Source organism: Tachysurus fulvidraco, chromosome 8 (genome assembly GCF_022655615.1).
Source record: "Tachysurus fulvidraco isolate hzauxx_2018 chromosome 8, HZAU_PFXX_2.0, whole genome shotgun sequence".
Classification (NCBI taxonomy): domain Eukaryota; kingdom Metazoa; phylum Chordata; class Actinopteri; order Siluriformes; family Bagridae; genus Tachysurus; species Tachysurus fulvidraco.
The window spans coordinates 14,552,449-14,579,710 of record NC_062525.1 but is presented as its reverse complement, the minus strand read 5'-3'; the positions used below and the strand labels follow the sequence as shown (position 1 = coordinate 14,579,710).

General features: G+C 41.4%; 1 protein-coding gene across 1 annotated transcript; it reads left to right on the top strand.

Annotated features, from left to right (window-relative positions):
* Window positions 1-1,219: 1,219 nt before the first annotated feature.
* Window positions 1,220-27,262, top strand: hectd2 (HECT domain containing 2). The gene is made up of 21 exons (XM_027177751.2): window positions 1,220-1,660; window positions 2,474-2,600; window positions 6,314-6,452; window positions 6,563-6,665; window positions 7,138-7,227; window positions 7,384-7,448; window positions 7,542-7,587; window positions 8,515-8,624; window positions 8,895-9,043; window positions 9,139-9,262; window positions 9,523-9,619; window positions 10,324-10,431; window positions 10,761-10,893; window positions 12,869-12,957; window positions 13,949-14,107; window positions 15,976-16,050; window positions 16,236-16,323; window positions 16,429-16,535; window positions 19,172-19,287; window positions 19,532-19,675; window positions 25,736-27,262. The coding sequence occupies exons 1-21, from the start codon at window positions 1,583-1,585 to the stop codon at window positions 25,854-25,856; spliced, it is 2,268 nt and encodes a 755-aa protein (XP_027033552.1). The 5' UTR covers window positions 1,220-1,582; the 3' UTR covers window positions 25,857-27,262.

Sequence of the window (27,262 nt, the reverse complement as noted above, 5' to 3'; positions counted from 1 at the left end):
TTAATTAGAGAATATTGCTCTATAGGTTCAAATTTGTCCTTATCTGCCACCAAAAGCTTTTATTTGGCTTACATGCAACATAAAAAAATGACATGTTCCAAATAGCAAAAAAAAAGGAAACAAAAAAAAATTATAAAGAATAATTAGGTGACATTCATTGAAGGATGACACATTTTAGTTATCTTTAGATATATATTTTATTAATTTTCTAAATGTGCTTATTAGTGAGTAAAAATGTATTATTATTATTTTCCCATTATGGTGAATAAACTTTAACTTATATATCTATGTTTGTATGTATTGACTATTCACAATGCACATCGATATCTGATTTCTTGATATGAAAAGTAGCGTATAATATCAAGTAACTTAACATTAGAGTCAATATTTGATTTCTAACCAAGATGACAAAAGCTTCACCTTAAAACGTTTGTGTGGTATAAAAATTTGTAATACAGGTGTAATGCTGGAACTCTGCAGTTGTATTTAAACAGAAGTTAAGTGAAGGTTCTTTCTTTTTCATTTCATTTTCTTTAAAAAAACAAACAAATAAAACAATGGATCTCACCGTCAGCATGGTGCGTGAATTCAACTACTTGAGAATATATTAAGCACAAAAGCTTGTGGACACCTGACCATCACAAATGTCCTATGTATTGTTTGAAAATTCCATCCTTATGAGCCACTTTGCTGTTATAATAAGGCTTTCCATTAGATGTTAGAGCACGGATGTGAGGATTTGCATCCATTCAGCCTCAGGATCATTTGTGAGATCATGTTCTGGTGTTGTGCTAGCTCAGTGGTTAAGGTGTTGGGCTACTGATCGAAAGGTCATGGGTTTGAACTCCAGGTCCACCAAGCTGCCACTGCTGGGCCCCTGAGCAAGGCCCTTAACCTTCAGTTGTTCAGTTGTAAGTCACTCTGGATAAGGGTGTCTGCTAAATGCCGTAAATGTAAATGGTGTTGGATGATGAGGCATGGGGTTCAGTCAACGCTGGAGTTCATCCTAAAGGTGTTCAGTGTGGATGATGTCAGGGCTCTGTGCAGCCCTGTGTATCTTCTTGCAGGCTTTTTTTCACATTCTGCATGATGTTAATCCTGTATTGTGTAGAATCTCTCAGGCTTGATTGGGACCCTGAGCCTAGCATTAGATAACCAGTGTGCAATAAATCTGACTCAGCACAAAAGGCCCCGCCCTCTTTGTGACGTAGCGTTAGCGACCGTTACCAAGTTGCTCCTCGAGACGTTCATCCTCACCAACATGGCGGCGGAGTGCAGCAGCTGGAGCGCAGCGACGCGCCTCGGCTCAGCTTCACTAACTTAACTCGCAGAACCGTGTGAATCGACGCAGCTTCGCAAAGATTTAGTTCGTCGTTAGTGTCATCGTCTTGTCGTGTACGTATACGGACCTATAGTGTGATATTCGACGTCGGAGGACAAGAAAAGCATCTTTTTTAAAAAAATTGTTTTATCGGTTATCGTGATAACTTCCAAAACTCACCTGTTTGCCTTCGAGGGAAACGACGGAGAAACGCTGTATTCTTCCAAACAATAACAAGCCATGTGATGGTGTTTGGAGGACATGTATTTAAATATGAGTGAGAATAATTATTCGCTAGAGGAGAGAGATAGAGACAGACTTCCTCCCATCATAAACCCTGTAAGTTGACTGTTTGGTTTTGTTTTGTTTTTCCCAACTTACTACAAACTTATTTCACTTAAAGATAAATGTAAGTATGTTTGTAGAAGTAAGTTTAACTCAGTTCTAAAGTTAAAATGTTAAAGAAAAAAAAAGAAGTAAGTTTAACTCAGTGCCAAGTTAAACCCAGTGCTGATGGAACACTGGGGAAACTAATGGCTTGGAGACTTTGACAGAACATTTACATCTTAATTGACAGAAATAAATCAAAAACCATATCTACAACTGTTTTATATATATATATGTGTGTGTAAAACATATATTTTACACATTTATATATACAGTATATATATATATAAGTTGTTTTGAGCTTCCATTTGCACATCGTCGCACATCTACCCCAAAGCATCATCCATCCATTTCTGATGCATGAAACTTGTGTTGCTAATTAAAGCACATGGGTGGATCATCATCTGGCAAACACTTCAGATATGTTCTTCTGAGATCAAAAAGAAAAAGGGCTGTTTTTTTTTTTTTTTTTTTTTTATTTATTTATTTATTTATTTATTTATTTTTGTACTGGCTTTGGATTTTCTTTTTTCTTCTTCTTTTTTTTCATTTGTCCTGTTTACAGATTACAGGCTGTTGAAACTGAATAAACCACTACTTTTCACCTCCTACACGCAGCAGCACATCTTTTTCAGGATTTGAGTTCGTCTGTGCAAAGAAAATTGCTGCATTCCATCTAATTGTACTGTTCGTGGTAGATCACATACTAATTTGTGACACAAATATTTGGTCAAAATTCAGATGTCTCTTTCATTTCCCTGACAGAGTTTGGATCGGGGTCCAAAGCTTCCTTTCTCCTCCTATGGAAGTTTCATCTCCACCCTGAACCACAAGAGAGAGTCGGGCAGTAACAGCCTGTCCACACAGCTCCTCTTACCTGCGGTCCGACAAGGTCAGCCTACACACCACCTGGTGCTGCTTTTTGTTAATAATGTTAATGAGGTTTGTGTGTGTGTGTGTGTGTGTTGGGGATGGATGTACTTTGTATTTGAACCCTTAAATTATTTTGTGACTGTTCGGAATGCTTATTCGAGAGCAGTTCAACTAACACACACTGCACAGACGAATAGCATCGTTTTGCTTTTATCTGGGTGATAATAATAATAATAATAATAATAGGTTAAGAAATCATCATTATGATTCTTTATTTAACTTCCTTAAATGTCTAACAAACTTGTCTTTTATAATCACATTTTATTGCTTACCAGCTGCTCTGTGGAGAAAGAGAATTAACCACAAAGGATCGTGCATTTTTATTCAAACCAGCGAGTTACACGGAATAAGGATATGAAAGTGACAGCGGATTACTGGTGTAATACTGGTGTAATAGGAGGAGAAAAAGAGGAGTAGATCTGGTTTATTACATAAGCGATGCTAACCCTTCGTTAGAGTCATTTCCACTGGAGCTGTTCTGAGAGTATTTAATGTTTTCAATATGGCTTTTTGTTTGAAGGTGGATTGTGCTTTAAACGACTGAAGCAACAAATTCCTAAAATACCTAAAATACACATCGGTTTTAATTGTACAGCACACATGATGATTTTATCTATTATATATCTAAGCTTCTGAAATGATTTCCTGCCTGCTGTATTGCCACTGTATTGGACACAAGATTTGTGGTAGAAAAAGCTTTCAAGCTTCTTAGAATTCCACTAAAAAGGATGAAGTGGCCATGAATTGTGAGCTTTGATGGTCTGTGTGTTATGCATGTCACAAAAACACTCATCCAAAGGTCAGCATGTTTAATAAAATGATATGCAGATGCAACTTAAAGGTAATGCTTAGACGCAGGACAAAATACTAATTGCATTTCAAAGCGTTCTCTTTCTCTTAGCTGCTATGAATTAATGAACAGTTCAGTACTACAAGCAGATGTGTTTTATTTTGTTGGGTTTTGTCCCCCTTGAGATCAAAGATGTTTTATGAGACTTGAGGATCAGTGTGACACGAAGCAGGCTAATCAGACTGTGTATTGAAGCTGCTGTATTGACTGGACTCTGAGGTGGTACAATCAGTGCTGGTGTTTGTACTCGAGTAGTCTGCATTATGCTTTGGTGTACAGTGTCCTCAGTCCGTCCGTCCTCTGAGAGTCTGTCCATCAGAGGAACCAAGAGCAGTTCCAGCATTGTTATTTTGTGCTGGAGATTAATAACACCACTTTGTACTGATGCTGATTGGAAGTTGCCCCAGAATGAATGATGGTTATTAGAGTAGTTGTGCTTGAGATTAGTGATTAAAATGTGCAACACCCCACCCTTATAACGTGTATGCTAAACTTATCCCTGTCATATTCAGCTGCTTTTTATGTTTCTATGAGAAGTTTAGTTTTTACCTTCAGAGCATTTCTTTTAATAAAAGTGTTGGCACCCCTAATCACAATAATAGCAGATTATTTGAAGCCTCCTTAACCTTCTGAATTGTTACTGTATTTTTGGTCATCATCATGTTAAAAGTAGCTATGGACATCGACAAGTAGCGCAGGCAACAATAATAGAATATTTTTATGTTTTTTGAGGGATTTTACAAATAATTTTCCAAACGCAAAATGTGACACTACATTTCCCAACAGTCTTCCAAATCTTTACAGAGTAAGTAAAGTAGCCAAAATAACAGACTTAGTCTGCTGCCACACAGTCAGTTGACCGCAGACAGATGATGTGAGATAAAATCACTGGCTAAACCACCAGACAAAGAGCATTACACCTTGGATTTTGTGCCTTGCAGCTGTAATCAAAGTTTAATCAAGCTCCTGTTTGACCTCGTTCACTGCTTACCTTTAAAAGCTCAGCCTCTGAGACAAACTGCTGCTTGAGATGAAGTATGAAGTGTCTTAGTTTGTACAGGCAAAGAAGAAAAATACACTGACATGGTCGACTCTGTGGCTTTTTGTCTCCCTGTGTTTTTCCTCCAGTGTAATAATTTTTTTGAATTCAGACAGAGTGAGTTTATTTTGCTGTAGGTGTAAGACATATCTGTTGACATAGGCAACTGGATTTTAGGTGGAAATATCCCAACACATCCCCAAATTATAGATGATCTATAGCCTTTTTGTTTTCGTCTATTTTAGGTTGTAAAATCTTGTTTGCGAAGGATTCACGTGTTCAGTATTATATTTAATAACGTAGTTTTTTAAAGCATGTCAATCCGTTTGCTTTTGTTTTAACTCTCAATCCCTTTGACACATACACTAACCATCCAACTTATTAAAAAAATACTGCACATTCATGCAATTATCTAATCAACACAATGCATAAATCATGCAGAAGCTTGAGAGCTTTAATTAATGTTCCTCAAAGAGCAGAATGAAGAAAAAATGATTGAAATGATGATCTGGGATTTTCACACACAGTCAGAGACCGACCTTCTGCGTAAACTCTAGAGACTCGTGTGTATGTGTGTGTGCATGTGTGTGCGTGTGTGAGAAAATCCCAGAAGATCAGCTGTTTTCTACATACTCTATAAGCCAGAAAATAAGCTAGCTCATCTGGTAGCAACAACCATTCCACAACAGTTTTTGTGGCTTTTCCCACCATTTTGATGTTTGTCTGTTTGTTGTGATCATTAACTAAAGCTCTTGAATTATAGCTGCTTGATTATATGCATCGTAGATAACCACTGCCACAATGTTGTTCCTAATAAAGTGGACAGTGAGTGTTTAGTTTTGAGAGCAAATACTATCTAAAAACAGGGCTTGGCAATATGACAATATAATATCAACATTGGCACAAATGATGTTACAAAACACTTTTCTGAAATATTGTGGATATCTTGATTTTTTTTATTTAAAAATGTAAAAGTGTAAAATATCAAAAGTTTTACAGATTCAGATTATAATATATAAAGTATTTATTTGTAATACTATTATTAATCATTTTTATTTTGTTTGCAATTAGAACACAGATTTATAAAATTATTGTCAAACATTATTGTATATTGCAGAAATGAGAATTATATTCTTAAATAGTTTTAATAATAGTGATATGATTTTTTTTCTTTCATATTAGTTCACATTTATTATTTATTATGTGTTCTTATGGGAATTTCTGTTCTCAATTTGAACATTTTCCTTCATTTTCTTAAAAGGTGCTAATAATTCTGGACTTGACAATAAAACATCATTCAAATTGTCCGTGTTTCTGAACAAGACATTCAAACTATATTATTGAAGAAAATATACATGTCAAAATGTCAAATGATCAGATTAATGATGTCATTTTAAATTTTTTCAATTATTCGGATGTGCAGAATCCCATCAGGCATTCAGTTTCCATGGAAACACACCTCTGTGGCTGAGCAGTATGAGGTGATGTCATTTGGATACCAGCAAAAGGGACGTGTCTAGTTTTCCCATCAGGGTGTGGAGGATCTGCAACAGGGGCGCAATTAGCCGTCTTGTTTAGTTCATTTGGAAAAACACTTAATTATCACCAGGAGATCAAGAGCCAGGATTTAATCAGTGAACCTATTTTGTGTCAAAGCCAAAACATTTCCATTTCTGTGCTGGAAGAATTAAGAGTTTCAGTCGGTGTCATGTACAGCAGCGTTTTGCACGTTTACGTCTTTTGAGAAATTCTGTACACATTTGTCTGACTTTTTTGTCTACAGTGAGAGAGCTCCCTCCGATCTATCCAGATGTCCGACAGAAGCAGCGGATCTCAATAGACGTTTTGCCTCCAGAAGTTAAAGCCCGCTTCGTTTCAGATCCCATCATTCCCATCCGGACCAAAACCTCCAAAGAGTTTCAGTATGTGTGCTCCCTCTGTTAGGGCTTTTGTTCATCACACTGTTTCTTATTCTAATTAGAACTTGTTTGTTGTAATCCACACTTAACAGTGTTTATTTGTTGAAATCCAGGGAAGACGTTGAAAAGGCAACTATCTCAGGTGATTGGAAGCACGTCCATGATTTCTACATGACCACATTCGACTCCTTCTTGGAACTCAATGCTGCTTTTAAGGTTAGAAATGTAGCTTCATAGCCAAGATTTTGTAAAAGTTTTATGAAGTTTTATTAATTGTGTAGTAATAGGTGTAGTAAAGGGTGAAGGTGGAACAGAACTGAAAGTGTTAAACAAGTTAAGTCTGATATATTACCTTTCGAATTGTGTAAATGTTTTACTGACAGCTGGTGAAATTCTGACCCACGTGAAACAGTAACCGTAAAAAAAGGAGAAAGGGGAAAACCAGCGTTTACTGTTAGAGCCCTGTATAAATGAATGAGCTCATTCAGAGAGTTATAGAAGAGAACTCGTTTGTATGGATGATATAGAGAAGGTTAATCGAATTTGTTTCGCATTCGTTCATTTGGTCATTCATAGCATAATATTTTACAGAAATGTATTGTTACTGTTGTTTTGTTTTTTTTACAGATAAGACTTAAATCATAACAGTTTGTAATGTCATTGACTGATTTTGGCCTTTTCCCCCCAGAGAGAAGCAAATGCTCCATTCAACACTATTGAAGACTCAGGAATAAACACCAAATTTGTCAATACTGTTTATGATGCTTTGCTTCACACGGTGCGTAATGAACCCGGTTTTGGGCTACACAAAGTGTGTGTGTGTGTGTGTGTGTGTGTGTGTGCGCGTGTGTGCATTAATCATAAATTGTTGTTTGATAGTTGTTTGTTTCCTCAAGAATGCAGATCTCTAATTTCAGCCTTCTTTATTCAACAGCCCCCTGATACCCAGAAATCAGTCCTGAAGGGAATCATTAATAGCTTATTAAGGGAATGGAAAGGGTGAGCGTTTTATTTTCACTCCCTAAACCTTTAAATGCTGCTGAGTTTCACGTAATTACAGCGAGGACTCGAGCTGCTACTTTTGTCTTTTAGACCTCGGACAAAGGATGACCTGAGGGCTTATTTCATACTCGTGCAGGTAATACATGTTACGCCTATTTATGCTTTATAAACTGTAAATGTAAATGAAAATGTGTAGTTCCCAGTAAAGACACGGTCCAGTGGAGTTCTCCATACTGAGTTTGTCATTCTGCAAAACTATTAATAGAAAACTACCTTGATTATAAAACCCAGACGCATGTGGGACTTTTCTGTAATGGCTGTAATTTCCTGCCCTGAATCAAGACGGTTATCTGCACACATGTATAGGCACAGACTGTATGCGGAACACACTCGACCTAATCTGGCTCAAGCTTGGCCTTGTGTTGTGTTGGTGGCCATGTCGAAGTGTGAGACACAGCAGGAAACTCTTGATCTCCTCTCTCACCACATGGCCCATTGACTCCAGTCAGACTGTCTGAGCCAGACTGCACGTATATATTTGTGTCACACATGAGCAGCACAGACTGGTCCTGGGTTGTCCAAATAAGGCCATGGCCTCTGGAGAATATCTGGGAAAGACTAATGAGAGAGAGACTGGAGAAAGACTATGAGAATAAAAATTAATTTTCAGTATTATGCATCACACGTAAGATCTTTTTTATTTAAGTTTGCTGGACATTTCATCTCCTGTATTAGTCTGTTCCAAAATAAGCTTTTTAAATCAGCCTCAGGCTATGATATGATGTCCTGACCAACACGTCTCTTGAAGACAGAGCGAAATTGAAAGACAAGCTCAATTAATGGGCTGATCTAATGTGAGTTGGCCCGTGGTAGGATTTATCTTCGACTGTGCTGAAGGAACCGATGAGGTCATATCTTTGGGGTGGAGGGGGATGTTTGGTGGGGGGGGGGGGTCGTCGGTTTCCCGCTGAAACACCATTCTTTATTAAAGAGCCAGACCTTCCAGAGTGAAAAGTTATATTTCCTTTTTGAAGTGCTCTGAAAAGGCTCTTCTTTGTTGCAGAACCCTCAGTACACGAGCACAGCCACATATGTCATCTATGCTCACTTACTGCGGCAAATAGCGACGCTGCCTGAAGCAGATCACCATTTCCTGATGCACTGGTTTAAGAAGTGAGTCTGAATTGTTTCCTTCTGTCACTGCCTTTTGCAGTCTAGGCTGCTTAAGGAAACCATTCACAAAATACATCACCGTAAGCAGAAAAGCCATGTGGAAATTACAGTGGGATTCAACAACTATTAACAAAATCTAATTTTACCTTCATTTTATAGAAGTTTTACAGAATAAGATTTTAAAGTGTTTGGTTTAAAGAGATTTGAATCACAATAACAGCAAGAAGCTTCATTCGGTGTGTTTGACCAGAGCAGCGTGTTGTTTCTCAGGCTATCTCAGAAGCGTTTTAAGCAGCTGGTGGAACGCCTACAGCTCTTCATCACCACACGGCTGTTCCCTGCCAAACCAGAGGAGTTACCGCCCATTTCCAAGTGCTCGTGGTGGATCCCATCAGCCACCAAGGTTCTCTCCCTGCTCAGTGAGTGCAAAAACCTGCGGTTGTTGAAAGGTATGCTGATTGATTTTGCTGGGTCAGAATCAAACCATTTTCATGTCTCGGTTCTCTGTGTTCAGATGCTGCAAACAGCATTTCTCTTTCTCCCATCATCCCTTTCTCTGATTTCTACAATCTCACACTGGACCACATTGACTTCATGGAGGACTACCAGACGTGGCAAGCTCATGGAAATTCCAACAGGTGTGGCACGAAAATATAATTCAGACCGAGCGCTATTCTCTAAGCACACATGCACTCCAACTCCTTCCAGCCGATCTGTTTTTTGTAGTTTGTAGTTTAACGGCTTCTAAAAGTCTAGAACAGACTTTTTACGTCGTGTTTACCTTCTGGTGCATTGTTTACATCAGAATACAAAAGCTTGCATGAAAATAGTTTGTGGCCAAGTTAATAATGGAGAGGAATTTCACTATATTGAGTCTGACATGTTGCACTTCTCACAGATTCACCTTCTGCCAGTATCCGTTTATCCTGTCTACAGTAGTGAAGAAGGCTATTATCCAAAGAGACTCCGAGCAACAGATGATCAGCATGGCCAGGGTAAGAGTTTGCATGTCGCCGTCATTTCCTCTGTAGTTGTCTGTACTGCCGAGCTGCCAGAGTGTGCAGAGAAGGTTACTGTGGAGACAAACGATTTAGACTGTTTGGTCCTAAGGGTCTCGTGGGATTTGATGCTTGCTCTATGGCTGCCTATACTCAGGACTGTTTATCTAAGCTGTCTGTACTTGGAGACTTCCCAGTATTTCTTAAAACTGAAGGATTTTCTTCTTCTCTGAAACCATAATCCATCTATTACACACAAGTTAACTGACTCTGTAATAAACTTCATTTCAAAGTCAAGCAGGATTCATTTTACTATAAGGGAAGTCTTCTGATACAGGCTTGTGCAGGGTGGGGCAGCCTGAGATGTTCTTTTTTTGGGTGAAATCCTCACAAGCTCCCTCCCAAACATATGTGACCAGAGCGTAGGCTAAACAGACTCGTGGCTGTCGGATTAAAGACAGTCTCGCCGGAGTGTAAAACAGTAACGAAAAGTACACTATGTTCCCATCATTAGGACACCAAAAGCAGCTTCAATAAAGCATTCGGGATAGTTAACACAGACTGCAAGATCGTGCACGTTTATCAGAAGCTTAAAGATTCCTTACTGAGACAGATTGTGCCAGTGAGCATCAGTATGTAAACAGGTTTCCAGCATGGGAATGTTGAATGATTAAATGCATGGCTTTCTATTTTGGCTACAGCAAACCCTGGTGGACAAGGTCTCTCGCAGACAGAGGGTGGATATGAGTCTGCTTTTTCTCAACATTAAAGTAAGGCGTCTGCAGCTGGTCAGTGACTCACTGGATGAGGTAATAGCGCTCGCTCACAGAACATGGACAGCGCCTGTCTGTTCCTTCACTTTTTACCACTAACTCTGAACCGTCATGAAATATTTACAGCACTTTAAGAATAATGTAGTGGTTTTGTACACATTATGTATTTCTGTTCAAAGCAGCACCATAGCATCAACATTTTTATTTTCCGAGACTGAGAGAGGGTACTATTGGCCAAGAGCAAGTAGAGTCTGGTCTGGAAAGTTCTAAGTCTGGCTAGGGTTTAATTTGGAAAAATGGCCCCACCATAAATGTGTGTGTGTGTGTGTGTGTGTGTGTGTGTGTGTGTGTGTGTGTTTTAATAGCTTTCAAGAAAGAGAGCAGACTTGAAGAAAAAGCTGAAAGTGACGTTTGTTGGGGAAGCAGGCTTGGACATGGGAGGACTCACAAAGGAATGGTTTCTTCTCCTGATTCGACAGATTTTTCTCACTGACTACGGTGAGATGCTCAGGACAAACAGGTTGCATATGCTCAGCCGTGATTTCTTCTCGTTTCACTCTCACTCGTATCACTCACTCACTCAGCTAAAAGCTAGAGGTTTTTATTTCTTCTAGCATCTGCTCATTCTATACTAGCCATAGAATGTGTTCCTCAGAAACGTATGACCTTCATATCAAAACACCAGTTACTTTAGTAAATGAAAACAAAATGGTGCTTAAATAAGAACGACTTAGTAAGTGTTTTTATCATATTTATTGTTTTTTTATTTTATTGTAGAAAGGTTTAAGTAGTGATTCTCAGGGTCAGTGAAAATTATAGCCGTGTATTATTAAACTTATTATATTCATTTATTGTTGAGTTGTTATAGTTCTTGTCTTTGTGAGTTTTCCCATTAATTGAAGGGATTTAATCCACACTTAAGTAACTCAAAAAGCCTGTAGGGGATGTTCACTGACAATTAGCAGACACCCTTAGACAGTAGCTTGGTTGACATGGGATTTGAACATACAACCTTCTGATTGGTAGAACAACACCTTAACCACTAGAATACGTCCCCAGCCACTTCCACCTGCTTAATGTTCAAAAAAACTCTATTCCTACAAAAATAGGCTGAATATTATTGCACACATTTGAATAATGAATCGAATTAAATTGCTTTTACAGTTAAAGGTGGGGTCTCCGTTGTTTGAAAGCCAATGTTGACATTTAAAATCACCAAAACAAACACGCCTCTAACCAGAATGGGTCCCTACCCTGTATTGATAGCTCCGCCCACACATACATACGTAACCCAGGCAACTAATGGAAATAAATGTGTCTTTATCATAGCTGAAGGGAAGAACAATACGATTGCAGATTAAACAAACAAACAAAAATGACACACAAGCATAATCATGCAAAGGACGGCATATATTAGTTATGTGAAACAAAGCAAAACCAACGTTACTCACCTATCGAGAAGGAAAAAAGCGCCTCGGCGACTTAAGTAAGCCGCATATTCACAGTTTTGAGTTTCCCGAGTCAATAACTCCTGAGCTAAACGCTGTTACTACACAAATATATCTTAGTAATAGAAAACCCAATTTTCCTGAAAATCAGCTTTCCTCCACGGTGGACAAAATACACAAGTCTCTATGTGCGGACGACTGAGAGACAGATTCCAAGGGACCGTCTGCAAAGTGCAAAACCCAAAAAGCGAATACTAAAAAGACAGTCAATAACTTCACTGCAATACACTGTACTGTCACCAAATCCAGCTCACACGTCACTGATGTCCTGATAGTTATACTATTACACTTATTTAGGGGAAATGTCTTTTTGTATCATATGTATGATTTTTTGAATATGAAAATATTAAACTTGAATCTGTGAATATGCAGCCAACTTTACTTAAGTCCCTCGGCGTCCCATCGCAGGCCTTCCCGCTTTTTCAGTTCTCTCCAGCGCTGGAAAGCTGATCCTATATTAACACAGGTCCTACTTTTTGCCTTTCTTCGCTTTCTTTCTTCGTTTTTATCCGCCATGTCAATGTTAAAACCACTTTCTGCTAATGTCACACATGCGCACTGACCTCTCTCTCCGCCCATATAGACAAGACACGCCCCTTTCTGCTCATTGGCTACACGTTTTTGTTTTCTGAAGCATTTCTCAAACAACGGAGACCCCACCTTTAAACGGTCGCTGGCTTTAACATTTTGAGAGTGTCTGCACTTGAATATTTCTGCTTCAGAAAAGAGATCGAAATAATGTAATGTAATGTATAACAAGAAATGTCCAGATTTGATGCCTTAAATAGAATGGAAATATGTATGTAAAGTGTTTCCATGGTTTATGTAGCAGTAATTATAACAAGTTTTTACTGAAAATGTAAAATGTTCATGTTTTTTTTCTTCTGTTTATTAATTTTTTTTATACTGTTTCCAGCTTTAAAGATTTTTAAAGACTTACACCGTTGCCGTATGTGTTTTCACAGGCATGTTCACATATGTGAAGGAATCTCAGTGTCACTGGTTCAGCAACTGGAAGTGTGACAACTGCTCAGAGTACAGACTGGTTGGAGCTGTATCCTTTCATTTGCTGCATAGGTAGCTGTGCACGGGTGCTGGGAGACTTAAATAACCCATAAACATACAAGTCTGCTTCCACTTAGAGGAAACATCCACCGTTTATCCGTGGAACCTGTAAAAAGTTTCCCTTTCAGCGCAGGGTGGGACAGAAATTTATTTTCAGCATTAGTCCTCAATTTGAGTCACTGCTAAGAAGACACAATATGTAACGGTTTTCTGACTGATCAACCGGCATAGCCTTGTACACAAGTGTGTGGGCTGTAATGAATATACTCACTGTAAGGTAGGAAAAGACAAAGTAGCAGCCATGTCCTGACATAATCGCTTCCTGTGGCTGGCTCACGCAGCCGGGTTTGTGTTGTGTGTGTGTGTGTGTGTGTGTGTGTGTGTCGGTGCATCTCTCCTCCTCTGAGCTTGCCCACTGTTGAATTTATTGAGCCCTAAGTTTACATACACCCAGAAGTGCTGTGTCACATTAGCCTAGGATAATGAATGAAAGGTTTCGTTGGTTTTGTCTCCTTTGGAACGACCCTAGAGCTGGCTTTTGTGTTGTCTCGATGTTCGAGCCATTACGAAAAATTTTCCCCTCTGTCTGCTAAAAGGCGGCCTTTTTTCTTCTCCCTCCCTCCCTTCCTCCCTCTTTCTCTTTTTCCACTGTGCTCTCTGTCTGTGCACATATGGAGAGCACATGGAGGAGTGCCGTCAGCTGCAGCTGAAAGCACTTAAGGAGCAGCCTCTTCACATACTCTTCTAAATGTATAATACACCTGTTGGCCGTTCTTCCACTATATCTGATCAGTCTATATCATAAAGCTGCTGTGTGGTCAGTGCAGAACAGACATCGAAAATTCTATACACTAGTTATACGTTTAATGGGTCACTGCACACTGTAAAGAACAGCTTACGAGACTGGATATGTGTATACGTTTGTGTGTATAGACTTAGCTGACTTCTCCAGCTGTTCATTCTTAACCCTTTTTGTCCAGCTCATGGGCCTAGCCGTGTACAACAGCATCACCCTGGACATCCGATTCCCGCCCTGCGTCTACAAGAAGCTGCTGACTCCTCCCATAGTGCCGTGTGACCTTGATGCCCCTGTCGGCATGGCGACCCTCACCCTGGACGACCTGCAGCAAATCATGCCTGTATGTACACAAGCTGTGACATCCCAGCATATCTGTTAACACTTCGGCAGCACTTGTGCACTTCCGAAAGAAATAGTTCTGACAAAGTAAACTACACACAGTATTGAGTTGATCAGCTATGATATGTCATGTGCTCAGTTTAGTTTAGGGAAACGTAGGATAGTGCAAACGGCCCGTCTGAATCACCACACAGTTATATTAACAAATGAACAGTTTCATTTAATAGAAAAATGCTTGCATTTAAACATTGATGATCTTTCTTGTTATTCAATCATCTAATCGGGCATTCAGCTCTCTCTGAAGGTTTGAAAGCCACTGTGTGGTGTTTTACATTTACAGCATTTGACAAAAGCCCTTATTCAGAGCGACTTACAGAAGTGTATCAATGAATACATCGTCATGGACTCAGAATACCATCAGTGTACGCCAGTTCCCTACACCAATACCACATAAATACTACACCAAAACTACACTGACTGATTACATCACAATGGGATAAGCACAAACTGCATTAAATTTTTGTCAGAAATATTCTTTCAATGCATCGAGATGCTAATTTCAGATATTCACCTATTCGACATTGAGCAAATTACTAAGTAACCACACAATCTAATAGGAGAAATGTGGAGTTAGTAGAGTAAGTAGGTCTACATCCACCAGTATGTCATGGGATTTTGAGACAGAAAAATGAGACAAATCATTTTATTTCTGTAATATTATGTGATATGTTTTTTTTTATTATTATTGCATATCACTTGTAATTTTTGGTTATTTTGTACTTGGGACCAAAATTGACCAGCAGCCTGTTGAAGCGGTTCTTCTACAGTTCAGTACAGTCATGCAAAAGAATAGAGATATTGCTGTCAAATAAATTAATTACAAATGCACAGAGTGACCCCATATCACTTGGCACCTGTGGTATTGTTATGGCTCGCTGTATGTGCTGCTGTCAGGAGGCTGTTTTCTCCTCTCTGTTGATAAAGTGTCTCCTCCAGATGGTGCATTGTTTCTGCAGCCTTTAGGACAGCGCCGATGCTCACTGCACGTTTACTGCTTCGGATAAACCTGAAGTTCTATTAATGAAATTGCTGTATGACAAATGCTCTATGATGTTTATGATCCTACCAAAATAGAGCCTTTGATATTTACTATTAATATTAAACCAACAAATAAATGATTCAATACAATCACTTCTATTCAAGGCCACTAGAGGGAGCTCTAACTGTATTATTGCCTTGCTGTTATGCAACAAGTAAATGAAACAAGCCTCTAGTATGTTTTAAGAATGCAATATAGTCACTAATCACTTTTGAGTTGGAAATTTTTACACATTTGACATTTATTTTTAATTTCCAGTCTTTTTTGCTGAGTCACGCTTAAGTAAACCAGATGTTCCATTTGAAAGCATTTGGCCACGTGCTCGGCCATACTTATATAACCAAGAGCTTCTAGTCGCTGTTTGCTCTTTTGTGTTAAACCCCCCCCCCCCCACTAGTGTGGATCTGGAACTAGAACAGCTGAAGGTTACTTAACAAGACAGAGTCAAAATTTAGATATTAACAAAGCTAAAGCCAAACCTCGTAGGATGCCTTTCGTCATCTTCATTAAGTGTTTAATTCATTTTATTGGTCACACCGTGGCGTGTATTAAATGACTCTGGTTTCTTGTGGAAGAAACGCTTCATTTGGTTGAATATATCAATTTCCTAAGTCTCCCATATTGTTTTATTATGAAATATGCAGCTGCTAATTAAATCCACAGATAACTACTGTAAATATTTTATACTGGGAGTCTCTAAATGTATTTGGGCTCATTTATGTCTCGTCTGAGTATTTTAGGTTGCCATTAATGGAGCCTTTCTGTTTTAGGATCTTGCTCATGGCCTTGCAGAGCTACTGAGCTATGAGGGAAATGTTGAAGAGGACTTCTATACAACCTTTCAGGTGTTTGACCCACACAGACATGCTGCTGTGCAGCACAGGTCACTGAGAATGTGTACAGGCCGCACAGCTTTCAAGATATTCAGCATTGTACTGTAGTGCTGATAAGCACTGACTTTTTTTATCCCAGATGTTTAAAGATGTTTAAGGAGAGATGCATGGAGATCAGTGCCTGTGTCTGTCTGCAGGTTTTTCAAGAAGAACTTGGAGTAGTCAGATCACACAACCTGAAGCCAGGTGGGGATAAAATCCCTGTGACTAACCAGAACAGAAAAGGTTAGTATGTTTCTCCTCAAACCTCCCACAAGCTTCATCAATATTGCCAGCAACGTTCTGATCGCCCATGCTTTATCATTTATTTATTTATTCATTGCTGTGCAGAGTACGTGCAGCTGTACATTGATTTCCTGCTGAATAAGTTCATCTACAGACAGTTTGCTGCATTCTACCATGGCTTTCACAGTGTGTGTGCCTCTAATGCCTTGATGGTGAGTTGTACTTTATTTCACTGTGCTGTAAGAACTATATAACTGTTACTTACAGTACAGAACGGTTCTTATTTTACTCACTAAGCACTTTTGGGGGGGGGGGACGACGACACAGCATCCTTGAAAATAGGATTTCTCAAAATATTGTTCCACTTTTCCATTCACTTTGTTAGCAGTTTAGAAAAGTACTTATTAAGACTTTGAATTTATAAAACGCTCTGGGAGTCTAGAGACTAAAATTGCCCGTGGTTTCTGGGTTGGAGGGACGGCGTTATTGTCTCTGGCCATCAGTCAGAGTGGCACTATCCAAGCGCCTGTCAGCACACGTATGCGGAAGAGGGTAGAACTTTTCAGCTTGAGCGTGACACGCTGCCCTGGGATACAGCATGGATAGCAGTTAAAAATACACGGGCTGGCTTCATGTGTCTTGGCACAGGCACATGTTCCCCGATTGGTAGTCGTCGTGTTATAGGAGAGAGCTGGATATTGGGTGAGAGAGAAAAATCAAAGAGGGGAACGGTTCCAGCTGACAATAACTGCTGACTGTGATTTTTGACGATTTCAGACGATTTTACCACAAAATACTATATTAGTCAATATTTTTTAAATGTAAATAGCATTTGTTTTTGACAGAAAAAGTCAGATAGAGCTGTATATTTCCTGTGTCTGAATATCGTAATGGACACCATTCAGTCATTCAGCTTTTGTAAGCGCTCTCTTCCGGTCAGGGTTGCGTCGAGCCGATCCCAGAAAAGACAAGACACCATGCACACTGTCTTTCACAACTATTTAGATTTGCCAATCAGTAGGTTTTTGGGAGCTGGAAGAAAAGGGAAGAACTTGGCAGAAACCCATGTGGACATGAGGAGAACATTTGAAACGCCATACAGACAGTAACTAAAGCTCAGGATTAAAACTATTCATCACCGTAATGGAAACGTGTCATCGTGATCATGGCACATCGCGTATCAGAAATATTCCTTCGGGTATCATGATGTTTTTTGACACCCCAAGGCCAAGCTGCATTTTTTTTTAAAAATGTACTTAGGAGCTTGAGCATGTTGATGCCTTGCAGTAGTAAATGTGCTTGTGTTATCCAGTACAAAGCCAAGCTGCAGGTAATATAGAAAATCCCAACAGCTGATTTCAGAACAGTAAGCAGGAGTGTGTGTGTGTGTGTGTGTGTGTGTGTGTGTGTGTGTGTGTGTGTGTGTGTGTGTGTGTGTGTGTGTGTGTGTGAATGTGCTGCTCAGTCTGCCTTCCCCACCCCCTGCCTTGGCCATTCTCCAAAGAACTGGGGAGTGTTGCTTTGCTTCCAAGCTGTATCCAGGCCAACAGGGGAAAAAATATGCCCGTAAGCTCTGTAGAATTAATACCCAGCTACGCAAAAACACAACACAACCTCGAAACCCTGCCCCGCATTTCAATCGGAGGTTTTGCAGTGCAGCCATTTGCATGCAGATTTTCAATAGCTTGTGACACATACGGTTCTTAATGTAACTGTTTTTGCCTGTATAACCTTGAGTGTTTTAATAAATTGTCATTACTATGCGAGTGCTGGAATTTCCCGTGTGTCTCATCACCTGTTCAGACAAGTGTATGTTATCTAGCTTGATGTTAATCATGTTGTTTAAATAAGTTGAAGTTGAATCCAAAGATCGCTGTTTGCTTGCTGAGAGTCTTGGAAAAGCTATAATTGCATGTGTTTATCTTGGCAATGTTCAGACTGAAAATTACACTTCCCAATATGGATGCGGGTGTGTGCTCCGAGCTCACTCTTCCCAGCAACCAGTACAAACTGGCCAAAGAGAGAGAGAGCGATAGAAAACAAGAACTGTGCACTTCTGAGTAGGTGAAGACATATCCTGGGCCTTTCTGGATCTTTCTGACTGAGTCAGTGTTTCTCAGTTGTGGATGTTGTGTGTCTGAGGCAGCACACAGCCTCATGCAGGGAAAGAAAGGGTCTGTTTAGCTGAGGACTTAAAATCCCCGGGTCTGTAAATTCTTATGTAAGAGGCTGAGGAAAGGTAATAACTCACTCCGTGGTATTAGGAGAAGGAGGGGAGGACTGGTGGTGTTTTTGCAGGTCACTTGTTTTCTCCTAACCACCAACAAATCTGTGTTTTTACCTATAGTTAAAGGATCTGTATATAAATATGCAATACTCTGTGGCATGGCAGTATCTTTAAAACCTTCAGACTGGAAAACAAACACTGCAGATGAGATCAGTTATTTGTTACATAATTACAATCACAGCTGAACAAGTTGATAGCTTTAACAAGATAGACTTCCTGTTGAAATTCGAACGCCTTTCCTAGTTACACAATTTGACTTTTTGACCAAACAGGTATTTTATATATTCACACTATCCAGTGTCTCCTTAATGAGAATGGGCTGATTTTTGTGTCTGGTTCTTCTTAAGGTTTTTTGTTATAGTTGTTTTAGGGAGTTTTTCCCTCCCACCATCATGGCTGGCTTACTCATTAAAAATTGATCATTTATCTCTTGAATTTCTATATTTTTATTAAGCAGTTTTGTGACAGTGTTTATTGTTTGAAGCATTAGACTAGACTTGATGAATTGATGAATTCACTCTGTCACTGTCATGAACATCATTGCGATTCATTTTACCCTAGTTGCTGAGGCCAGAGGAGGTTGAGATCCTGGTTTGTGGGAGTCCCAATCTGGACATGAGCTCTCTGCAGAGGGTGGCGCAGTATGAGGGCTACAGCAAGACAGACGCCACCATCCGGTAACACTGACCTGCAGGCATCACTGCACGCTCTCACTGCCAAGCTGCAAATAAATGAACCATCCTTTACACGTTTTCACTTCTTCTAGAAAAAACGCATGTGTTTATCAAATTCCAATTTTATGTCACCTACACAATGTGTGTGCGTAGCTTTCAGTGCCTTCTGCTTCTGTTAGATTTGCACAAAATGATGTTTACCGTTGTACTGATGCAGTAAAGGTTTTTTGCATATGTGTGGATGCAGTGCATTCTGGGACGTGGTTCTAGCGTTCCCTGCAGATCTGCAGAAGAGGCTTCTCCACTTTACAACAGGAAGTGACCGTGTTCCTGTGGGAGGGATGGCAGACCTCAACTTCAAGATCTCCAAGATTGATGTTTCCACAGACTGGTAAGTTTGAAGTCATGAGTCACTGTGTGTGTGTGTACGTGTGCGTGAGTGTGTACGTGTGTGTGCGTGAGTGTGTACGTGTGTGAGTGTGTACGTGTGTGAGTGTGTACGTGTGTGTGCGTGAGTGTGTACGTGTGTGAGTGTGTACGTGTGTGTGCGTGAGTGAGTGTGTGTGTGTAGGGTGTGTGTGTGTTAGTTTGTGTGTGTGTGAGTGTTAGTGAGTGTGTTAGTGAGTGTGTGAGTGAGTGGGTTTGTGTTAGTGTGTGTGAGTGAGTGGGTTTGTGTTAGTGTGTGTGAGTGAGTGAGTGGGTTTGTGTTAGTGTGTGTGTTAGTGTGTGTGTGTGTGTGAGAGTGAGTGGGTTTGTGTTAGTGTGTTAGTGAGTGAGTGTGTGTGTGTGTGTTAGTGAGTGTGTGTTAGTGTGTGTGTGTGTGTGTGTTAGTGAGTGAGTGAGTGTGTGTGTGTGAGAGTGTGTTAGTGAGTGAGTGTGTCTGTGAGAGTGTGAGTGATTGTGTGTTTGTGTGAGTGAGTGTGTGTGTTTGTGTGTGTGTGTTTGTGTGTGAGTATGTGTGTGAGTATGTGTGTGAGTATGTGTGTGAGTGTGTGTTAGTGAGTGTGTGTTAGTGAGTGTGTGTTAGTGAGTGTGTGTTAGTGAGTGTGTGGTGTCGTGCGTGTGTGTTCGTGCGTGTGTGTGTGTGTGGTGTGTGTTTGTGTGTGCGTGCTTGTGTGTGTTCGTGTGTTGTTTGTGTGTGTTCGGTGTGTGGTGTGTGGTGTGTGTGTGTGTGTGTGTGTGTGTGTGGTGTGGTGTGTGTGTGTGTGTGTGTGTTCGTGTGTGCGTGCGTGCGTGCGTGGGTCTGTGTTCGTGTGTGCGCGTGCGTGCGTGTGTGCGTGCGTGCGTGTGTGCGTGTGTGCGTGTGTGCGTGCGTGCGTGTGTGCGTGTGTGCGTGCGTGTGTGTGTGCGTGTGTGCGTGCGTGCGTGTGTGCGTGCGTGCGTGTGTGCGTGCGTGCGTGTGTGCGTGCGTGCGTGGGTCTGTGTTCGTGTGTGCGCGTGCGTGACGTGTGTGCGTGCGTGTGTGGCGTGCGTGCGTGTGTGCGTGCGTGCGTGCGTGCGTGCGTGCGTGTGTGCGTGCGTGTGTGTGTGCGTGTGTGTGTGCGTGCGTGTGTGTGCGTGCGTGTGTGCGTGCGCGCGTGTGTGTGTGTGTGTGTGTGAGTGTGTGTGCGAGAGTGTGTGAGTGAGTGTGTGAGTGCGTGTGTGAGTGCGTGTGTGTGTGAGTGTGTGTGTGTTACTGTGTGTGTTACTGTGTGTGTTACTGTGTGTGTTACTGTGTGTGTTACTGTGTGTGTTACTGTGTGTGTTAGTGTGTGTGTGTGTGTGTGTGTGTGTGTGTGTGTGTGTGTTAGTGTGTGAGTGAGTGAGTGGGTATGTGTTAGTGTGTGAGAGTGAGTGTGTGAGAGTGAGTGTGTGAGAGTGAGTGTGTGAGAGTGAGTGTGTGAGAGTGAGTGTGTGAGAGTGAGTGTGTGAGAGTGAGTGTGTGAGTGAGTGTGTGAGTGAGTGTGTGAGTGAGTGTGTGAGTGAGTGTGTGAGTGAGTGTGTGAGTGAGTGTGTGAGTGAGTGTGTGTTACTGTGTGTGTTACTGTGTGTGTTACTGTGTGTGTTACTGTGTGTGTTACTGTGTGTGTTACTGTGTGTGTTACTGTGTGTGTTACTGTGTGTGTTAGCGTGAGTGTGTGTGTGTGCGGGTGTGTGTTAGTGTGTGTGAGTGAGTGTGTGAGTGAGTGTGTGAGTGAGTGTGTGAGTGAGTGAGTGTGTGAGTGAGTGTGTGAGTTACTGTGTGAGTTACTGTGTGTGTTAGTGTGTGTGTTAGTGTGTGTGTGTGTGTGTGTTAGTGTGTGTGTGTTAGTGTGTGTGTGTTAGTGTGTGAGTGAGTGGGTGTGTGTGTGTGTGTTAGTGTGTGAGTGAGCGGGTGTGTGTTAGTGTGTGTGTGTTAGTGAGTGAGTGTGTGTGTGTGTGTGTGTGTGTTAGTGAGTGAGTGATTGTGTGTGTGTTAGTGAGTGAGTGATTGTGTGTGTGTGAGAGTGTGAGTGATTGTGTGTGTGAGTGAGTGAGTGAGTGTGTGTGTGAGAGTGTGAGTGATTGTGTGAGTGAGTGTGTGTGTGTGTGTGTGTGTGTGTGTGTGTGTGTGTGTGTGTTAGTGAGTGTGTGTGTGTGTGTGTGAGTGATTGTGTGTGTGAGTGAGTGTGAGTGATTGTGTGTGTGAGTGAGTGAGTGAGTGTGTGTGTGAGAGTGTGAGTGAGTGTGTGTGTGTGTGTGTGTGTGTGTGTGTGTGTGTGTGTGTGTGTGTGTGTGTGTGTGTGTGAGTGATTGTGTGTGTGAGTGAGTGTGAGAGTGTGAGTGATTGTGTGTGTGAGTGAGTGTGTTAGTGTGTGTGTGTGTGTGTGTGTGTTAGTGAGTGTGTGTGTGTGTGAGTGATTGTGTTAGTGAGTGCGTGTGTGTGTGCGTGAGTGAGTGTGTGTGTGTGTGAGTGATTGTGTGAGTGAGAGTGTGTGTGAGTGAGAGTGTGTGTGAGTGAGAGTGTGTGTGAGTGAGAGTGTGTGTGTGTGTGTGAGTGTGTGTGTGAGTGTGTGTGTGAGTGTGTGTGTGTGTGTGTGTGTGAGTGTGTGTGTGAGTGTGTGTGTGTGCGTGAGAGTGTGTGTGTGTGCGTGAGTGATTGTGTGAGTGAGAGTGTGTGTGTGCGTGAGTGATTGTGTGAGTGAGAGTGTGTGTGAGTGTGTGTGTGTGCGTGAGAGTGTGTGTGTGTGCGTGAGTGATTGTGTGAGTGAGAGTGTGTGTTAGTGAGTGTGTGTGTTTGTGTGTGTGTGTGTGTGTGTGTGAGTGTGTGTGTGAGTGGGTGTGTGTGTGTATGTGTGAGTGATTGTGTGACTGAGTGGGTGTGTTAGTGAGTGTGTGCGTGAGTGATTGTGTGAGTGAGTGTGTGTTAGTGAGTGTGTGTGTGTTAGTGAGTGTGTGTGTTAGTGAGTGTGTGTGTTAGTGAGTGTGTATGTGTGAGTGATTGTGTGACTGAGTGGGTGTGTTAGTGAGTGTGTGCGTGAGTGATTGTGTGAGTGAGTGTGTGTGTTAGTGAGTGTGTGTGTTAGTGAGTGTTAGTATGTGTGTGAGTGTGTGTTAGTGAGTGTGTGTTAGTGAGTGTGTGTTAGTGAGTGTGTGTTAGTGAGTGTGTGTTAGTGAGTGTGTGTGTGTGTGTGTGTGTTTGTGTGTGAGTGATTGTGTGTGTTAGTGTGTGTGTTTGTGTGTGTTAGTGTGTGTGTGTGTGTGTGTGTGTGTGTGTGTGTGTGTGTTAGTGTGTGAGTGAGTGAGTGAGTGGGTATGTGTTAGTGTGTGAGAGTGAGTGAGTGTGTGAGTGAGTGAGTGTGTGAGTGAGTGAGTGTGTGAGTGAGTGAGTGTGTGAGTGTGTGAGTGTGTGAGTGTGTGAGTGAGTGAGTGTGTGAGTGAGTGAGTGGGTATGTGTTAGTGTGTGAGAGTGAGTGAGTGTGTGAGTGAGTGTGTGAGTGAGTGTGTGAGTGAGTGAGTGTGTGAGTGAGTGAGTGTGTGAGTGAGTGAGTGTGTGAGTGAGTGAGTGTGTGAGTGAGTGAGTGTGTGTGTGAGTGAGTGTGTGAGTGAGTGAGTGTGTGAGTGTGTGTGTGAGTGAGTGTGTGAGTGAGTGTGTGAGTGAGTGTGTGAGTGAGTGTGTGAGTGAGTGAGTGTGTGAGTGAGTGTGTGTTACTGTGTGTGTTACTGTGTGTGTTACTGTGTGTGTTACTGTGTGTGTTACTGTGTGTGTTACTGTGTGTGTTAGTGTGTGTGTGTGTGTGTGTGTGTGTGTGTGTGTGTGTTAGTGTGTGAGTGAGTGAGTGAGTGGGTATGTGTTAGTGTGTGAGAGTGAGTGTGTGAGTGAGTGTGAGAGTGAGTGTGTGAGTGAGTGTGTGAGTGAGTGAGTGTGTGAGTGTGTGTGTGAGTGTGTGTGTGAGTGAGTGTGTGAGTGTGTGTGTGAGTGTGTGTGTGAGTGAGTGTGTGAGAGTGTGTGAGTGAGTGTGTGAGTGAGTGTGTGAGTGAGTGTGTGAGTGAGTGTGTGTGTTACTGTGTGTGTTACTGTGTGTGTTACAGTGTGTGTTACAGTGTGTGTGTGTGTGTGTGTGTTAGTGTGTGAGTGAGTGAGTGAGTGGGTATGTGTTAGTGTGTGAGAGTGAGTGTGTGAGTGAGTGTGAGAGTGAGTGTGTGAGTGAGTGTGTGAGTGAGTGAGTGGGTGAGTTCTGTGTGAGTGACTGTGTGTGTTAGTGTGTGTGTTCGTGTGTGTTTGTGTGTGTGTGTGTGTGTGCGTGAGTGTGTGTGTGTGAGTGTGTGAGTGAGTGTGTGTGTGTGTGTGTGTTACTGTGTGTGTTACTGTGTGTGTTAGTGTGTGTGTGTGTGTTTGTGTGTGTGTTAGTGTGTGTGTGTGTGTGTTAGTGAGTGAGTGATTGTGTGTGTTAGTGAGTGAGTGATTGTGTGTGTGTGAGAGTGTGAGTGATTGTGTGAGTGAGTGTGAGTGAGTGTGTGTGTGAGAGTGTGAGTGAGTGTGTGTGTGTGTGTGTGTGTGTGTGTGTGTGTGTGTGTGTGTGTATGTGTGTTAGTGAGTGTGTGTGTGTGTGTGTGAGTGATTGTGTGTGTGAGTGAGTGAGTGAGTGTGTGTGTGTGTGTGTGTTAGTGAGTGTGTGTGTGTGTGTGTGTGTGTGTGTGTGTGTGTGTGAGTGATTGTGTGTGTGAGTGAGTGTGAGAGTGTGAGTGATTGTGTCTGTGAGTGAGTGTGTTAGTGTGTGTGTGTGTGTGTGTGTGTGTTAGTGAGTGTGTGTGTGTGTGAGTGATTGTGTTAGTGAGTGCGTGTGTGTGTGCGTGAGTGAGTGTGTGTGTGTGTGAGTGATTGTGTGAGTGAGAGTGTGTGTGAGTGAGAGTGTGTGTGAGTGAGAGTGTGTGTGTGAGTGTGTGTGTGAGTGTGTGTGTGTGTGTGTGAGTGAGAGTGTGTGTGTGTGCGTGAGTGAGTGAGAGTGTGTGTGTGCGTGAGTGATTGTGTGAGTGAGAGTGTGTGTGTGCGTGAGTGATTGTGTGAGTGAGAGTGTGTGTGTGTGTGTGCGTGAGTGATTGTGTGAGTGAGAGTGTGTGTGTGTGTGCGTGAGTGATTGTGTGAGTGAGTGTGTGTGTTAGTGAGTGTGTGTGTTAGTGAGTGTGTGTGTTAGTGAGTGAGTGTGTGTGTTAGTGGGTGTGTGTGTGTATGTGTGAGTGATTGTGTGACTGAGTGGGTGTGTTAGTGAGTGTGTGCGTGAGTGATTGTGTGAGTGAGTGTGTGTTAGTGAGTGTGTGTGTGTTAGTGAGTGTGTGTGTTAGTGAGTGTGTGTGTTAGTGAGTGTGTATGTGTGAGTGATTGTGTGACTGAGTGGGTGTGTTAGTGAGTGTGTGCGTGAGTGATTGTGTGAGTGAGTGTGTGTGTTAGTGAGTGTGTGTGTTAGTGAGTGTGTGTGTTAGTGAGTGTGTATGTGTGACTGAGTGGGTGTTAGTGAGTGTGTGCGTGAGTGATTGTGTGTGTTAGTGAGTGTGTGTGTTAGTGAGTGTGTGTGTTAGTGAGTGTGTGTGTTAGTGAGTGTGTGCGTGAGTGATTGTGTGTGTTAGTGAGTGTGTGTGTTAGTGAGTGTGTGTGTTAGTGAGTGTGTGTGTTAGTGAGTGTGTGTGTTAGTGAGTGTGTATGTGTGAGTGATTGTGTGACTGAGTGGGTGTGTTAGTGAGTGTGTGTGTGTGTTATTGTGTGTGTGTTTTAGTGTCTGTATGTGTGTGAGTGAGTGTGTGTGTTTTAGTGTGTGTGTGTGTGTGTGTGCGTGTTAGTGTGTGTGTGTGGGGGGGGGGCAGTTTTTGTTGTGGATTTAAATTTGCCAAACTAAATAAACCTTTTTTATTATCGAGGTTACGTTTAATGTTATATTGAAGTATGTGATGATAAACAAAAGCGCTGCTCACACAGATAGTAATTTATATGTGTGAACGTGTCATTTCTTCTCTTCAGGTTACCTGTTTCACACACATGCTTCAATCAGATCTGCCTGCCACCCTACAAGAGCAAGAAAGAACTACGGCAAAAGCTAACCATAGCCATTTCCAACGCTGAGGGCTTTGGCTTGGAGTAGTGTGACGGTCCAAAGGATCCCCACAAGACTCTCTATTCATTTACTGTTCGATTTGTTCAGTGGTTGCACATTAGGCTACATTAGTAAATGATTTACGCACTGTAGCTGTCCTTTAAGCTAGAGCTGAAGATTCACTAGTATTAGGCCATTTGATATGGCTATGGTGTGTATCATTGTGTTTTAGCTCTGTGTGTGTGTGAGCGTGAGTGTGAGTTAAAAATCTGTCATGAACCAGGATTCGAGAAAGAATCCAGTTAATCTGTACTGTATGCCTAGAAGTGTTCAGATGTTGTGTTGTCTTGTGCATATCGAGGACCAAACCTTCTGTTTTAATAGAATATGTTTTGTTTTATAGCTTTGACAAAATATCAGCATGTGATATATTCACACTGTATCCTATAGTCTATATCACTATAGTCCATGGTGGAGAGGTATTTAAATGAAATGACCACATCAGACTTAAACTTGGCATCTTTATGACTTTGATTCTGTTTGTCAAACAGGGATCTTATGTAATATCCCAGAGTTGTGCAATGAGGAGGACTGAAAATAGGCCAGAGTGAAGCCTGGGCCATAAAATAGCTGTCACTGAGGCTGCTCCTGGTCTGAGTGTTTAAAGCCACAGTGCCGTGTCTCCTTGACTCCCTGCTCATAACCAAGGATGTTAGTGTGTGAATGATTTCTGTATTTCCTCAAATTTGCATCCAGTTTTTGATTGTTATGGCTGTTAAACATTCCGTAACTAAATCCCTATGATTGTTTTCCTGCTCACAGATGGTTTTGTTCTGTATATAATTCTGAAAGTGTTGACGACCCTTTCGTATTGTCTGTGAAAGGAAAGGAATCTCCAAGTCTTTTGTGTTAGTTATTACTGACTTTTCTCCAAAGCAAAGTGGACACATCTGATTACAGCAGGTACACAACAACAATCCGAACAGATTAATTTATTTGCAGCTGTTCCACTTTGGGTGTTTTTTCTACTTTATATAGTTGATGAAAATTAATTGATTGATTTTTTTTTTTTTGCTCATTCAGATCACATGATATAGTTGATTGGTTATAATTATACAACTTCCAACAGTTATAACATCTTTCCTCTACTCTCCTCCTGTCCAACTCTCCTCCTCTCACCTCTTCGCCCTTCCTCTCCTCTTCTCCTGTCCTCTCTTCTCTCCTCTCCTCTTCTCCTCTCCTCTCATCATCAATCTGTCCCACTCACTGGAATAAAATCTTGTGCCTGGTTTCTTCCATAGACATTAGATTAAATCTGTTGTCTTGATCGTCAGCTAGAATCTTGCAAGTGATCACTTTATCGTTTATTCTGTTGTATGACTGAATACAAATGTATTTGCCATGTATTTATTTTAACTTTGCTCATTTTGAATGATTAAAGTTATACAGCTACA